At 33.2% G+C, this 14,787-nt stretch overlaps 2 protein-coding genes and 1 long non-coding RNA gene across 5 annotated transcripts; 1 reads left to right on the plus strand and 2 right to left on the minus strand.

Annotated features, from left to right (window-relative positions):
- Window positions 1-153: 153 nt before the first annotated feature.
- On the minus strand, window positions 154-10,151 carry LOC103851727 (putative clathrin assembly protein At5g57200). 2 transcript variants are annotated; one of them, XM_009128604.3, is made up of 13 exons: window positions 9,983-10,151; window positions 9,839-9,908; window positions 9,666-9,763; window positions 9,438-9,576; window positions 9,144-9,271; window positions 8,976-9,065; window positions 8,776-8,892; window positions 8,629-8,694; window positions 8,454-8,534; window positions 8,301-8,378; window positions 8,011-8,205; window positions 7,718-7,933; window positions 154-7,649 (listed from the first exon to the last, which is right to left on the minus strand). In XM_009128604.3, the coding sequence occupies exons 1-13, from the start codon at window positions 10,070-10,072 to the stop codon at window positions 7,233-7,235; spliced, it is 1,785 nt and encodes a 594-aa protein (XP_009126852.1). In that variant the 5' UTR covers window positions 10,073-10,151; the 3' UTR covers window positions 154-7,232. The 2 variants fall into 2 exon arrangements, with proteins under 2 accessions (XP_009126852.1, XP_033140576.1); XM_033284685.1 differs by having other exon boundaries at window positions 9,111-9,271.
- On the plus strand, window positions 9,557-11,822 carry LOC117131846. Its single transcript, XR_004455243.1, has 2 exons — window positions 9,557-11,332; window positions 11,408-11,822. It is a non-coding gene; the product is annotated as an uncharacterized LOC117131846 (long non-coding RNA).
- LOC103851728 (protein CHLOROPLAST IMPORT APPARATUS 2) lies at window positions 11,598-14,663 on the minus strand. Of its 2 annotated transcripts, none has more exons than XM_009128606.3 (3): window positions 13,155-14,663; window positions 12,324-12,511; window positions 11,598-11,912 (listed from the first exon to the last, which is right to left on the minus strand). In XM_009128606.3, exons 1-2 carry the CDS (start codon window positions 14,133-14,135, stop codon window positions 12,329-12,331), a joined length of 1,164 nt encoding a protein of 387 aa, XP_009126854.1. In that variant the 5' UTR covers window positions 14,136-14,663; the 3' UTR covers window positions 11,598-11,912; window positions 12,324-12,328. The 2 variants fall into 2 exon arrangements, with proteins under 2 accessions (XP_009126854.1, XP_009126853.1); XM_009128605.3 differs by having other exon boundaries at window positions 11,669-11,912; window positions 12,359-12,511; window positions 13,155-14,659.
- Window positions 14,664-14,787: the final 124 nt, after the last annotated feature.

The following is a 14,787-nucleotide window of genomic DNA, read 5'->3' on the forward strand; positions in this document are numbered from 1 at the left end:
ATCATATATCGTAGGGGTGGGCGTTCAGATACACGTTCGGGTTCTTATCGAGTATTTCAGTATAAAAATATAAAACCCGTTCAGATATTTATACTCTTCGAGTTGGGTTTGGGTATTTTATGTTCGGGTTTGGATATTTTGGGCTGGATTAGGATATTTAAATTTTGAAGAAAAAATAAATAAATGATACATTGTTTAAGTTTTTTTGTATTTAAAATATATTTTAACTGGTTTTCTAATTTTTAAAAAATTAAACTATTAATAGGTTTGGAGATAAAACTTAAAAAATAGAAATACACTAATTTAGTTGTTGTTTTGAAATTTTAGATGCAACTTTTGTTAATGCAAGAAACAAGAGCTTGATATATATTTTAACTGAGTAGCAAATAATTTTTTCCATAATTATATGTATATTATCTTTTGAGCAATAAGCATCATTAATATAAATACTTTGAATAAAATGAGAGAAGTAAACTTGAAATATAAGGTTAAGTAAACTTATGTTTGGTTATCTTCAGATATCCATTCGGATTCAGATATTACCCAAACTAGTGAGATAAGTAATTTGTTTTGTCGTTCTAGAATTGGATGATTTTTAGACCAAACTAGTAAATATATACTAGACAGACATATATTTCGAGACTGCACTTATATATATTCTATAACAGCTTGATATATTAGATTTAAATACAAGTCTGTTAATATAGTTTGCCGGTGATTTTTTTTCAAAATTTTGATTCTTAGATATGTATCTGAAGTGAAACTAATTTTTACAGATGTCCATTTTTTTTTTAAATTGACACTAATTTAATTTACTGAATTCATAGAAGAAGTTAAAAAAAAACTTAACTCATATCAATAAAACAAAGACGATAATAAAAGCATAATTTTATAGAGGTAGAAAATAAACTCACTTATGGAGAGTCAATAGTAAACAAATCGAGAGTAAAAAACCTAATCCCCTTTCGTCATTATACAATCAATGTTGCATATTTGGTTTTGGTGATTTGTGTCAACTGCAAAACTTAATTTTCTTTTGTGCATATGAAGTGTTAAAAATAATTAAAATGAGATGTAATACGTTAACTCTTCAACAACGATGATATCTTTAAGAGACGAACATGTATATTCGTAATTTTCTAATCAATAAAGATTGTAGTGTTGCAAAATGTTAAAACTATTTATTAAACAAACATTATTATAAAAATCTACTGCGCGCATGCACGCGGATTATCATCTAGTTATTCAATTATTGCGGTCAAATAACTTGTATTATTTTTAATTTAAACAAAACAAAGAATGTCAATGTATAAAAAATGTGGATGTCATAAAAGGAGATATATGTATATACAGTGAACCCTCTATAAAATAATAATGTTGGGCCTACACCAAACCTATATTTTTTTTAATTAATTTATAGAGATATTAATTTATCGATATACTAACTGAACCAAAAACTTAATTTGGGACTATAAAATTATATTATTTAATAGAGATTTTTAGTGTATATTAATTTACAGATTATTAATTTAAAAATGTTATACTGTATATACTTAGACCATCTCCAATGGTTCATCTATTTTTTATTACAAAATAGAGTAACTCTATAATGGAGTTGTGGAAAGGACTATTCGTTGGTCGATCTGGTGTCATTCTGGTGATGACTACATTTATCAATCTTGAATTTGATACCACTTCTAACGTAACTCTATTACAGAATTACTCTATTTTTCACTATAAAATAGAGTAACTCTATAATAGAGTTACATTAGAAGTGGTATCAAATTCAAGATTAATAAATGTAGTCATGTAGAGTTACTCTATTTTATAGAGAAATCAACATTTTCTCTCTTTCTTTTAGCCTACTTATTTTGTGTTTTAACCACAGTTTTCTTAATTATTTAAATAATTAATTATGCGATAATATTTACCTCATAAAAAATAATCACAACATAACAAGTATTTTTTACTGGATTTTGTAAAAAATTCATGTTTTTAATATAATCTAATGATAAAAAACATGAAAGCATATACTGGTTTCCTAAGAAAAACAAAGATGACACTTCATAAAATGATATTAAAGGATAAGTTTACTATTTGATCACTGTCTTCTAAATAAGAAATGTATCAAATGTGATATCTCAGCATCTACTACATTTGACACATTTGTTTTTTTTTTTTATAACAAATGTATCAAATGTAATAGATGCTGAGATATCACATACCATGTTTAAATTTGGTGTCATGTAAGTGCGACTTCATCAGCGTGCACATCATACTTATCCCAACCTGTACCAGTTTGGTGTCGGACTTCACATTCGGGATATGCACAGTTTAAATCCTTTGGAATCATTCACATGAATGCCCTCCAAAGGCCGAACTACCCCCATCAAACATATTAATCGAATAAGCTTCTTACTGAGTAGCTGATGCCAACCCACAAAGAAAAAGTCCAAATACATTTCATGTCGGAGAACCAATAATTACATGTTTCTCATTCTATTCCATGTGAAATAACTAAATAAAGTAAAAAAAAAAACAAAACATGTTCACCTCTCAAAAAGTTGGAGGTGTGCGCAGCTTTAGAAGGAAGAAAAATTTCAGAGAGACGTGAACAAATTATATCAATTTTGTGGTTTGTGGTGAAATTAGAATTTTTCCTTATATATTTATTTTGATTATGCTCCGTTTATTTATTATTATAATAAAAACCTTTGTAACAGATTTAAAAGTTATAAAACTCGTTAATGAAAGATTTTTAGTTACTGAATATTTTTTTTTAACGCTGATTTATTATGACATTACGTTTATGAGAAAGATTACATAGACAAATCAACAACCGGTAATATTACATGCCTTATGAAGATCTACGCTTAATTGCATCATCTGAGCCGTCCTATGAAGATCTATTCCTGACCATATTTACTTGCATTAATAAATCGCTCTTCTCCAGGACTTGAAACCTGGATTTCCTATAATCTACAAGAAATTTCATAGTCTGGAGTTCGAACCTTAGACCTGAATGTAGAAACCTTTAAACCTTAACTAATAGGCTACAGTACTTCCACAACGGTCATTAAATACCTTATAAATAAAAACTGATTCCATGGAGTTCAAAAAGTAAAACAATACAAAACTGAAAAAGGAAACAGATAAATCATCAGGGACATGGAAAAAAAAAAAAGAAAGATCCGAAAATAAATTATAGAGGGGATCACTTCATTATATATAAAAAATCAAAATTGTAAATTTGTGAAAGTCATCTATTTGGGTCTGTCTGCCTATACTTGTCCAACTAGATTAGACATGTTAAGAGTGTGATTTATTGTTGTAGTCAAAATTTGTAAATAAGAATATATTAGTGATGAGCATAACTCACACCTAAAAACTAACTCTTGAGTGGAGGATTGCCCATATATTTATATATTGTCCAAAGACCTTTGAAATGTCCGATGTGAGACTCTAATAGGCCACTCGAGATGTGGATGGAAAACGGTCCAATGGAAACAACTCAAGCCCAACATCTCGGACATACCACAGCAATATGGACCACTTGTACATGCTACATAGGTAAGAAACTGTTTATGTAAGAAATCATATGCTGGGCTTTCATCATGAATTATGATATCATATTAGTGATGAGCGTGACTCATACCCAAAAATTAACTCTTGAGTGGAGGATTACCCATACACATATGTCCAAAGATCTTTGAATTGTCTGATGTGAGACTCTAATAGAATAATTTCAGAACTAGGTTTTTCTTATAAGAAACAAAGAATCAGATGGTTTTTGAGAAAATAACTTTAATTTTAGCTAAAAGTATACAGACAATTAAACAAAAAAAAGAATGGAAACTAATAGTTTTCGTGGTTCCAACAGATTTAAACTATACAATAAAACAGGTAGTTTTTTTTAACCCTTGACTTACTAACGCAAAGACATTTAATTCCTAGCTCAGAGTATATTATTATATTTGAGTTGGCGATTTTGCTAGCTTATATATATAGGTTGAACACAAATATCCATTACTCAGTTTATATTTGCTATTCATCTATTCTCGTTTTGATTTTTCAAGTATTCGTCATTATCAAGTCGAATATCAAATAATATAATTTAGATATTTGTAAGTATAAAACAAATAACAAGTATGAAAAATAAATGGATACCAAAAGAAGTATGAAAGTAAATTTGTTATTCTATTTGTATTACTTATTACTTGACTATAAAAGACATTTTGTTGTTACGAAAAGCAAAAAAAAAGACTCTTATATCAAAATCATTTTGCTTCTTTAGAATATATACAAATATTTGAATTAAAAATTTACCGTACTTTTCTAGCCAAAAAAACAAAATAAACTTTCATGTCTATTTTTAGTAGAGTATTTTATTTAGTAAGTAATGTTTAAATATTCTGAAATATTTGTAAGTAAATCACAAATACTCCTCAATATCAAATAATACAACGGATAAGTAATTTTAAAGTAACTCTTTTTTGAACAAGTAGTCGAAATAACAAGGATCGTTTTTAGTAAATTAAATACAAGTCCTAGTTTCTGTAAATTTTTCTTGCTGTCAAGAAAAAAAAAATACAAGTCCTAGTTATATTACTCGTACCAGTAAGATAAGTATCAAGTATACTGCAAATGGTAAGTATCCAGCTTATGCCTGTCCCTAGTAGTATGTACTGTTTTTCTTTCTTTTCTTTTGAAAAACGATAGTATGTATTGTTAGTGTTTCTGTTTAGGTGTTTTAGTGGTTTGATCTCGTTTCTTATATTAATATTATTTTTTTGGGTGTTAGCGATTCGTTAGCTTATATTTCTTATATTATGTTTTGTTGGTTTAACCTTTGCGTGTGTTTGATTCTGGAATTGTATATGTTAAACCTTTACTGAATTTGTATCCGCTAAACTACCATTTATTTTAGAATTGTATTCTTCCAATCAACGGGTTTGTGTTCTTCCGATCATCAGCTTTGAATCTAGTTTTAATTTGTTAATAAACGCTTGATGAACAAAAGAAAAGATTTGCTCAGTTCACGGCTGTGTAAGCCTTGATGATAATTTATAACATTGAGGTAGTCGCTTTGACCCGCCATCTTAAGTATGCAAAATTTAAGATTTTTGTATCATAATTTTCTGTCTCGTTCTCATGGCCTTTAATTGATCAAGTCTTACTTGATATTCCACTATTGCGGTCAACTTACACATATGTTTTTTTTTTTCTCATCATTTAAAAGATAAAAGGGTCCACCCACGATGAAAAGTTGCATATGAACTATAATTTTTTGGTCATGTGACTGGATTAATGGAACAACAATACAATACGTACATACAACATCAAAACACATATGAATTATAAATTATAAGCCAAACTGTAAAAAAATATTTTCTTATCATTCATTAGTTACGATTTCCTTACTGAGAAGGGATATCCCCTAACGAGTTGTAAATACGAATAAAATAATGTCTATCCAATTAATTAATTAAAGTTGGTAAAAGATTTTGAATAAGTGACAGAAAGTGTGAGGTGGTGGGGAAAATGTCAAGGGATCCACTAGATTTTGGGGATTTGCAAAAGATTATATGTTATACTTTTTTTTTTTTTGTAACTTATTACTCCCTCCATTTTTTATTATAAGTCGTTTTAGAGAAATTTTTTTGTTCCAAATTATATGTCGTTTTTGGTTTTCTATGTAAAATTTATTAATAATTAATGTTGTATGACCAATAGTAATATATCTTATATTTTTTTATTGGTTGAATTGTGGTTAGGTAAATAATTAATGATGTTTTTGTTTAAAAAATATAAGAAATTAATGACTTTTTTAATCTACGTGCATAGCTGTAAAACGACTTATATTAAAAAACGGATGGAGTATATGTTATATTTGGTTCATCGTAATTCTTTCCTCAATTTTGGAGAGATTTGCGAAAGATTTGCAAGTCATACCTGATTCATCCTAATTCTCTTTCGAAAATTGAATAAATTAAAACATGTTTTGAATATGGGTATCTAATTATTTGCAAGGGAGATATCTTTTGCAATTTTTTCTCAGTTATTACGCAAGCCTCTCACAAATTTTCTTAAAATTTTATAAATAGGCGAAAGTGAACAGAATTTTCAACATTAAAAAACAAAGAAATAATAGTTTCAGGATATGAAATATACGCATTATAGGCATAGATGTTCAATCACAAAGATCCGGAGATTGGGAAAGTGACAAGAGTACCGAGCTGGATTGCGACCATTCTTTAGACTACTACTATATGCCTTTCGAGAATTCTCAAGCCAAAGACAACGATTCCGAGGATGATTCGAAAGATGTTTATTTTTTGTATTTTATTTAAATTAATATTTATTTTAATTTTCTGTAATGAATTTCAAACTTATGTTTATTTTAGTTATGAAAATATTATTAGATGTATTTGCAAAATTTTATTTATATTTATTTAAATAATATATACAGTTACGTCGCAATTCTCTAGATAATTTGAAAAAGGTGTAGCATGAATATTTTAAATGCCTCGCAAAACCCTCGTAAATTTGCTAGGGAGTTGTGATGGAGTTGTTTAGTTTTCTCGCAATTACATAGTTGCAAAGGTTTTGCAAGAGATTTAAAAATAATCTACACAAATCCCTCTCAAGTCTTTTTAGAGCATTACGAATTTACGACAGATTTTGCACCATGTACCTAATAAATTTGCAAAAACCTAATTAGAATATTGCGAGGAAATATTACAAAGAATTTTCAAGATAACTATTTTTGCAAATTTACAAAAATTTGCATGGGAAACTGTTCCTTCGTAAATTTACAAGAAGAAAATATTCCATCACAAATTTGCGAGAAAATTGCGGCGTAATTTGATTAGTGAGAAAACCATTTTTGCAATTTCCTAACAAATCATCATTCTCGAAAGAATTGCGAAGTATATTCCCTCACAAATCACATTATATTTTTTTATGAAAACACAACTTTATTTCTTAACATCTTTGTCGTGTCTGGTTCTATATTCTGAACATCTTTTATATAAAAAAAAAAAGAGAAGTACGCATTACAAATATTAAGCTGAAATAAAAATCAAAATTAAAGGAGAAAAAGGAAAATTATCCCAACAATGCAGAAGAGTCTTATACTAGTAAAGAATCAAAGAATAATAATAATATATAACCTAATTTAATCGAAATTAACAATAAAAAAAACAAGAGACAAGTTATTTAGATAGCTTTTCCTAAAGGAGCATATGATGATGGTTGTGTTGTTGCTGAGTAGCAGATGAAGGAGGAGCAGGAAGAGCAAGGAAAGCGTCACCAAATGGGTTAGAAGAAGAAGATGAAGGATTTGATGAGAAGTGATGATTTTGCTGATGATAAAGTGAATAGTTGTTGTTGCTATATGGATTTTGATTATTCATCATCATCATTTGCTGCTGTTGCATTGCCATTTGAACATTGGTTGGTGGAACCATGTTATTAGACATTGCAAAAGGATCTTGTTGCATCCCAAACGGGTTCGGGTTCAATGATGCTGGTTCTCCAGTTGTTGCAGTGGCTCCAAATCCATAACCAGCATTGGTTAATTGGATCTGCCTTCTCGCTGTGTCGTCTTCGTAGAGACTATCTAGCAGAAGGTTGTCAAATCCTCCACCCTATAAACAGATACACCATGTGAGTTAAAAATAGAAAGTTTTCAAAATTGAATGAGCTAGAGACTTACTAGTTTTGTTGCTATTGTAGGACGAGGGTTATTGTTATTGTTGTTGTTGTTGTTCTGTGGTGTGACTAATGCAAGCTCCCAACCACTTCCTCCAGCTTCTATTAAGCTTAGACTATTAGATGGGCCTGAAGTTTCATGTCCTGGTGGATATATTGCAAGAGCCAATGCATTTTTTTCTTCTATATCTGCGGCTTGAGGGTTTATTTCATTTAGACCCTGAACAAAGCCAAGTTGGTCATATTTTTTTGTAGGTTTTGGTAGCTTTAATATATATACAGATGAAGAAGACTCACTAGTAAATCATCAGTGTCTATCAATGGTGAAGGTTCAGCTTCTTCCTCTGCTTTCTCCTCTTGAGGCTCCTCTTGCTCTTCTTCGATAAGCGGCTGATCATTTTCGGTGTTCTTGTTTTGGTTTTCATCTTCTTCAGGTTCTTCAGGCTGTTCTTCTTCTTGTGGTTCTTGTTCCTCCTCTTTTTCCTCATACTCCTGTTAATACAATCAGAACAAGATGTCAAATCATATGGAGATGATTAAATGAAACCAAAAATTGAGAATATTGATGAGATGAATATCATCTTTACCAGTTTTTTCTGTACAGAACCACTTTGAGGCGCTTCTTTAATGTACTCTTCCATTGTTGCAAGAAACGATGGAGGAGGCTGAAGCCAGATCTTTTTGGTCAGCACCAAGGAGTGAATTATACAACAATCAAGAAGTGAAAGCTAAGAACCAACCTGTCTTAATGTTGGGAACTGAAAGTTCCTTGCTAGCTCTAGCCCTTTGCAGTAATCATAAAACTCAGCTAGATTTTCAGCCTATGCAAAGGAAACACATCAACAAACAAAGCTTAACATCTATGAAGATAAGCTTAATATATTCCAAAAGAAACTTTAGCTGCGCGCGGCTCACTTGTTGACCAGCTCGTTTGTATATGTTTAGAGCTTTCACTGCATCATGTCTTGTCATCTCAAAGAACTACAATGAAACAGAGAGATACACAATCTTTGAGTATATAGCGGAGCAAAGGCAGGTAATGTAACTTTCTTTGTAACTAACCATGTCTACAAGGTTAATGATTCCATCATTGATAGCACAATAGATTTTGAAGCTTTCTTTAAGCACCAATGCAAGAGCATACTGGATTAGATAGTTGCTATAAGCTGCTCCTTCAGGCTGCAAAGCTGAAAACAAATAAGGAAGATATCTTCTCTAGCACGCAAACACAAAATAGTAAGAAAGCAAAGGGCGAAGTTTACTTGACATCCGATAAGCCGGAAAAGAAGCTGTTGCAAAGCAGGTAACTGTTCTAACAGATCTTCACCAGACAACATCCTTGTCCTATGCGTCTACATGACAAATTGAAACACAAAGATTTGTAACAAAATTTGGACAGTTTCTTGATGATGAGACGTGAGAAGACAAACCTTGGAAGCTGCACCTGAAGCTTTTGGCAAACGCTCTGCCTCTATATCATACTTTAAGACGCGATAACACTCAAGCCGCTCTTCAAGAAAGAGTGCGTATGTTCTAACCCAAGCAGAGCAATCCCAAGCTGCGTCGGACAATATGATAAACTAAGAGATGATGAGATAAATGCATATAAATGTTCTAAAAATTGGTATAAACCGTCATAAGCGAAACAATTTTTCTATAATGATTTTATTTTGCCTAAACACCCGCCTAGACACTAATCCCCTATAAAACGTATAAATATTCACCACGAGGACTTGTGTCGTCTTTGAAGTTGGAGATTCTGAGAATGTGTCTTCTGTGAGAGTAGTTTAGAAGCTCTTCTCTGAACGTAGGATCACCTTCTCTTAACGTTCTGTGAATGACTATTAACACTTTCATTGCTACCTGTAGGTACGTTTGTTTATCAAAACTAAAACGCAAATATAGGATCTTGTTCGGAAGAAACTTGCAGAGCAAGAAAGAAAAGAACTTACAACCCAAGTGCGAGTTCTGGATAATCTCTTAGACAATGCATGAATGCAGTAAGCAATATCTGCTCGTGGTTGTATCACAGATGTCGCGGAGAATATCTCTGCACAAACACAACCCGTCATATGTTAAAGTTCTTGAATCATATCCAAATCTTGGAGTAGCAGAGGAAACTTACTACGAACGTGACGTTCTTTGGGAGGAGACTCTACATGATTGGTTGCCTTTACGATCGCGATGTCTAGATCCTAATAATGTATAACGATCAAGAATCAAGAACATGCATAGATCATAACATATGTGAAGATCAGGAGAAAGAGACCTTGAATTCGCTGTTGACCTTAGCGAGACCAACGGTGGTGGAATCCTTGAGGGCTCCATAGGCTTTGCGTAAGCTCGTGAACGTTCCCATGTCGAGTTACACTTTTGTCTGAAAATCAAAATCTGGATCTTGAAATGGTACGTGGTGTGATATGATGATGAGAAAGAGAGAAAAACAAGCAGACTTTCGTCTTCCTCGCCTTCAAAACGTGCGTAACAGAATACTAATGATCTTGATTCTTGATCATTTCCTTTTTTCAATAATTAATATATTTTTTAGGACGTCAATCATGTCGTAGTCGCGAGATCATTACGGTGGTCTCTGAGATGTTTATTATTATTATTTTGACGGTACTATCTTAAGTATCTTAAACAATGTAATTGTGTGTGTTAGTTTTTATCAAAAATAACGAAACTAGTTTGTTAATTGGTTGATCAATTATTTGAAGGGGACGTCAAAAAAGGAGTAAAACAAATCGTGCTTATATAAGCGAACCGTGTCAATTATATCAACGGCAGAGTTTTTTTTTTGTTAACTAGGAGGGCTTTGGACTCTAGTCTCTCCCATGGCATGGAGTCAGCCTTTTCTGATACCATTTATAGTGTAAAGCATTCCTCCTACCAGATTTTGAACAAAAAGCACGATAGTATCAACGCTTGCGCTTAACTGGCTTTACCACGTCCGGTGGTATCAACGGCAAAGTTTGGAAAGGTTCTTAGAAATATCATGACTAGTGATTGAACATGTGGTAATGTTAGATTCTGAAGTTGTAACGAGTTGATGAATTCTTGAAAGCCATCTTTACAAAACGAATCAGAATAATATATTTTTCAAGGTCAACTAATAAATCTGTAACATGTTGCTTTTGCTGCAACCGGTGCAACAATGGTTGGGGTAACACCAGTGTTGCATCTGGAAATGTCTTGAATCTTTGTACACTAGTAAAAGTCCAGCATTCATAGGATCGGATGGTACATATTATAGGATTAGAAAATTTTATTTTTTTCTCGATAATTATTTATTCTTAAAAGAATAAGAAAAACGGGTTTTGAGGTTATTATAAATATGGGTATAACGAGTTATACAATTATTCATTCACATAATAATATACAAACTCTCAAAGAGTATTTGTCTTAATACGTTTTGCTTTTTGCTTTCTTCGAGTTTGATTTGCGTTCAAGCCCCAGTTTTGTTAGGGAACCATGTGAAAAAAGGAGACATGTAAGAAGCAGTTTTGTCTTTTCTCAAGAACAACACTTCAAGAAAATATCTTCTAACCTCACTCGATCTTAACTTTCAGCTTGGTTATTTTCATTTGGTGGAAGCACCGTTATATGCGTCTTCGAAAAGGTTAGCGTATAATAATCATAAAATCTTGACAATTGTTTTTTTTTTTTCAATCTGCATCAACCATTATTTATGGAGGACTCCATCCGTATCGATGAAGATCTCTTAGCTAACAGTGGTAGGTCCTTAGAGACACTAGTTAGTGTTGGTATGCAACTAGGTGTCTGGACACGTACATTGGCTGGTTATACATAAAATAATTGGCCCACATAGCATTTGGTTTTATTTGATTAGATTTGATTTCCCTCTTGTTTCGTGCATAAATAAGTTTGTATACAACCAACAATTTACCGTTGGTATATATATTTATACAATGACTTGAGTTCAACACTATCCTTATGCAAAAACAAGAAAACAACTTTTATTCGTTTTGATCCCTCACTTTCTCTGAATTAAAATCTTCTTCATAATCCTTATTTAAGGAAGGAAAAAAGCCTATACTATAAATCAAGGAACAAAAATGAGGGTGACAAAATTTATAAAAAACTAAGAAGGAAAAATAAAAGGAAGAATCTTGGCTAACTTGTCCTTGTTATCTTTGACAACTTGGAGGGCTTGCACTGGGCCTTCTCACGAATCGTCCCTGTTCCAATCCAATCACCAACCACAGAAAGAAGGTAAGATTAATACTAGATTCAATGTCTTAATCAAAGATCAAATGTATATCTTTTGCACTTGAGTTTTTGACCAAATCCTAAAGTTGTTACTTCCTTAGTTTGTTTCCACTAATTATGTATATATATCACTGTTTTCTAGTTTTAGATGATAATTGTTTTATTAACTAATTCAATTCACTAGGATGCGCACTAATTCACCAGTTCCCATTAGAACTCTGTAGTTAAGCGTGTGTTACAAAAAAAAACTAATTCAATTTACATTATGGTTCTGTTTGTTAGTTAGTTTTAAAACATTAGTAATTAGAAGTATAAGCATTATGAATTGGTTAAAACCCCAGTGTAAACTATAAAATGATATCATGGATGGTAAAACCTACATGTTTTAACCACGCATTAAGGTGGGTGAAGATACCTTCACTCGAGGACGTTGATCTGCGTTGAGTTTTCGAACTTGGTATCTAATTTTCTTGGAGAAAAGCCGAGTTTGACGTTTCTCTTTGTACCTCAAAACACTTGCCTCTCGTACTCCATTGTCTCCGAACAAATCAATCTGAGCTAATCTGGCCTGTCACAAACCCCATGTTCCACATTAGTTCACATGGACACATTTTCATTTATGTTCTCTGAGACTTATGTGAACCTCACAAACCAACATATAACATACACATATCTTTTATGCTAAAAGGAGTATGACTAAGACGGATATATACGAAACAAATTTTGAACCTCTTCATTTATCTAATACGTGAAAATTCACGTGCAATGTCTAAAGTCTAATTGAACAAATAAAAAGAAACCTTCTTTTCTTAACCGATAAAAAGCTGTTTTCCTCTTTTGAAATGATAAAAAGAGCAAAAAGACCATCTAAACAAAGTCAAATGTTTAATTATTCACATTTTCATAAGTACGTTACGGAAAAAAAAAATTCAGAAAATTTTAATAAGTTCTTGTCAGAAACTTGCATAATTTCGTCATAAAGCGGCCGCTAATAAACTACACTAAATATTGATTATTTAAGAGCATTAAGACAAAACAAAAAAACACACTCCCTTCAGACACCCACACTATAAGCTCCACTTGGCATCACACTACTAGTTATAACAGAAACACGTATTATCAGTTACGATAAACTAATTAATTAATTTTTAAAACCAATAAAGAAATAAATCAAATTTTCAACGCCGAGAGAGGAAAGAGATCAGACATACATTGACGTCGGCTCCTCCGGTAGCTTCCGATCCCAGAATCTCCTCTGGAAACGGCGTCGCTTTATCAGACCAAGCTTCCAAAACGCCGTCGTAGTCGAGCTTCAACATCGGATGATGGCCTGATCTCTCCTCCGCCTCTTCTTTACTCGGTTCCGTCGATGGCACCGTCGCCGCCGCCGCCGCCGCAACTTTCTTCTTCTTCTTCTTGCTCTTCTTAACCTCCTCCGTCTTCACATCAACGACGGTTTGGATTCGCGGCGAGATCTGTTCGAAATCGACGGTGTGGATTCTCCACCGGTTAGCGTCGTTGTGGTCTCTGAGAGCGCTTCTCAGTCCAAGTCCCAGTGGGATATTTTCGGCGAATTTATTCATCGTCATGATCTGACTTAACCGGTTAATTCGACGGCCACGATTGATTCCCGGTTCGAGTTTCCCCATTATACTATCGATCCCCTCTTCAACGTCCTCACCGAGGATCGACTCCGCGTCGAACTCGTCGGAAAATTCAAACTGACTCACCTCCGACTCGTTGATACTCACACCGGAATTCACCTCTTTTTGATCGGAGTAGAGATCCGGTTTGGCTTGAATCGCCGGGATAAAGAGAAAGTCCGGCTCCTCGATTGATTCAGAGGGTAGAAGCAGCTCAGCGTCCTCCTCGTCGAATCCGTAGAAGTGAGGATTCTGATGAGTTTTCTTGTTGGTGTACAAGTGGTTGATTGAGGAGGGAGAGAAGATGTTGGGATAAGCGGTGGAGAGGAGAGCCGCCGCTTCGTTGTAACTCTGGTTTGGTCGTTTCCGCTGCGTTCTTGGCTTTCTTGTCGAGATTGCGAACGGTGAGTTTGAAGATTCGGTGATTGTTGACGACGGTGAAGCAGCTCTGGTTGTCGTGGTGGTTGAGCTCGACGGTGGCGATTTTATTTTTTCTAACTCGAAGCTGTATGCGGCGGCGGAGCCGCCGCTGCTTAAGCAAGCCGACATTTCTTGGCCGAGGAAAAAAAAAAGGCCGATGTTGAAAACCAAAACCAGTGTGTGTGCAAGTACACTGTAACACTGTTTATGTGTCCCTCTTTTGTTTATGAAATTGAGGGAAATGAAATTAAATATTGTGATTTAATGTTTAAGATAATAAAACACCTAAACCTTCTGTATAAATACAAAATTAAAGGGAATAAAAAGGTCAAAAACTTTACGTAAATAAGAAGAGGAAAGAAAGATTCTTATTAATGTTCGTCATATATAAATAAAAAGCAGAGAAAGAAAGGAAAAAAAAAAACAATTGGAATTTGAGATTTTTGTGAAAACCAAAGAAACTGGCCAACGAGTGAAGTTTTACAGAAGGAACTCAATTGGTTAGTACAGAGGGGAAGAGAGATTGGAGGAGAAACAAGAGTCACGAGATATATAACAAGAGAAGATTAGGGTTTTAGTGAAAGGTTAATAAGACAAACAAAAGAGCTCCGTAAATAAAATTTGAGAAGATTAATCTCACTGAGATGTGGAGAAACAGAGAGAAGAGAGTGGTGGAAGAAGAAGACGAGAGAGTGAAGGGAGAGCATATGGTGAAGAAGGACAAGATAGCTCGCAATCGGCCGTTCTGGACTGCATGGGGTCTACTGCTGGTTTTTTTTCT

Source organism: Brassica rapa, chromosome A02 (assembly GCF_000309985.2).
Source record: "Brassica rapa cultivar Chiifu-401-42 chromosome A02, CAAS_Brap_v3.01, whole genome shotgun sequence".
In the NCBI taxonomy this organism is placed as follows: Eukaryota; Viridiplantae; Streptophyta; class Magnoliopsida; order Brassicales; family Brassicaceae; genus Brassica; species Brassica rapa.

What these genes read in the sequence shown, in the direction of transcription:
- LOC103851727 (XM_033284685.1), bottom strand. Translation starts at nt 10,072, where the DNA reads ATGGGAACGTTCACGAGCTTACGCAAAGCCTATGGAGCCCTCAAGGAT. An exon ending in CCAGAACTCGCACTTGGGTT is followed by an intron (nt 9,577 to 9,665) that starts GTAAGTTCTTTT and finishes ACGTACCTACAG; the next exon opens with GTAGCAATGAAAGTGTTAAT. An exon ending in ACAAACGAGCTGGTCAACAA is followed by an intron (nt 8,535 to 8,628) that starts GTGAGCCGCGCG and finishes TCCTTTGCATAG; the next exon opens with GCTGAAAATCTAGCTGAGTT.
- LOC103851728 (XM_009128605.3), bottom strand. Translation starts at nt 14,135, where the DNA reads ATGTCGGCTTGCTTAAGCAGCGGCGGCTCCGCCGCCGCATACAGCTTC. An exon ending in CCGGAGGAGCCGACGTCAAT is followed by an intron (nt 12,512 to 13,154) that starts GTATGTCTGATC and finishes GGTTTGTGACAG; the next exon opens with GCCAGATTAGCTCAGATTGA. An exon ending in ATCAACGTCCTCGAGTGAAG is followed by an intron (nt 11,913 to 12,358) that starts GTATCTTCACCC and finishes GGATTGGAACAG; the next exon opens with GGACGATTCGTGAGAAGGCC.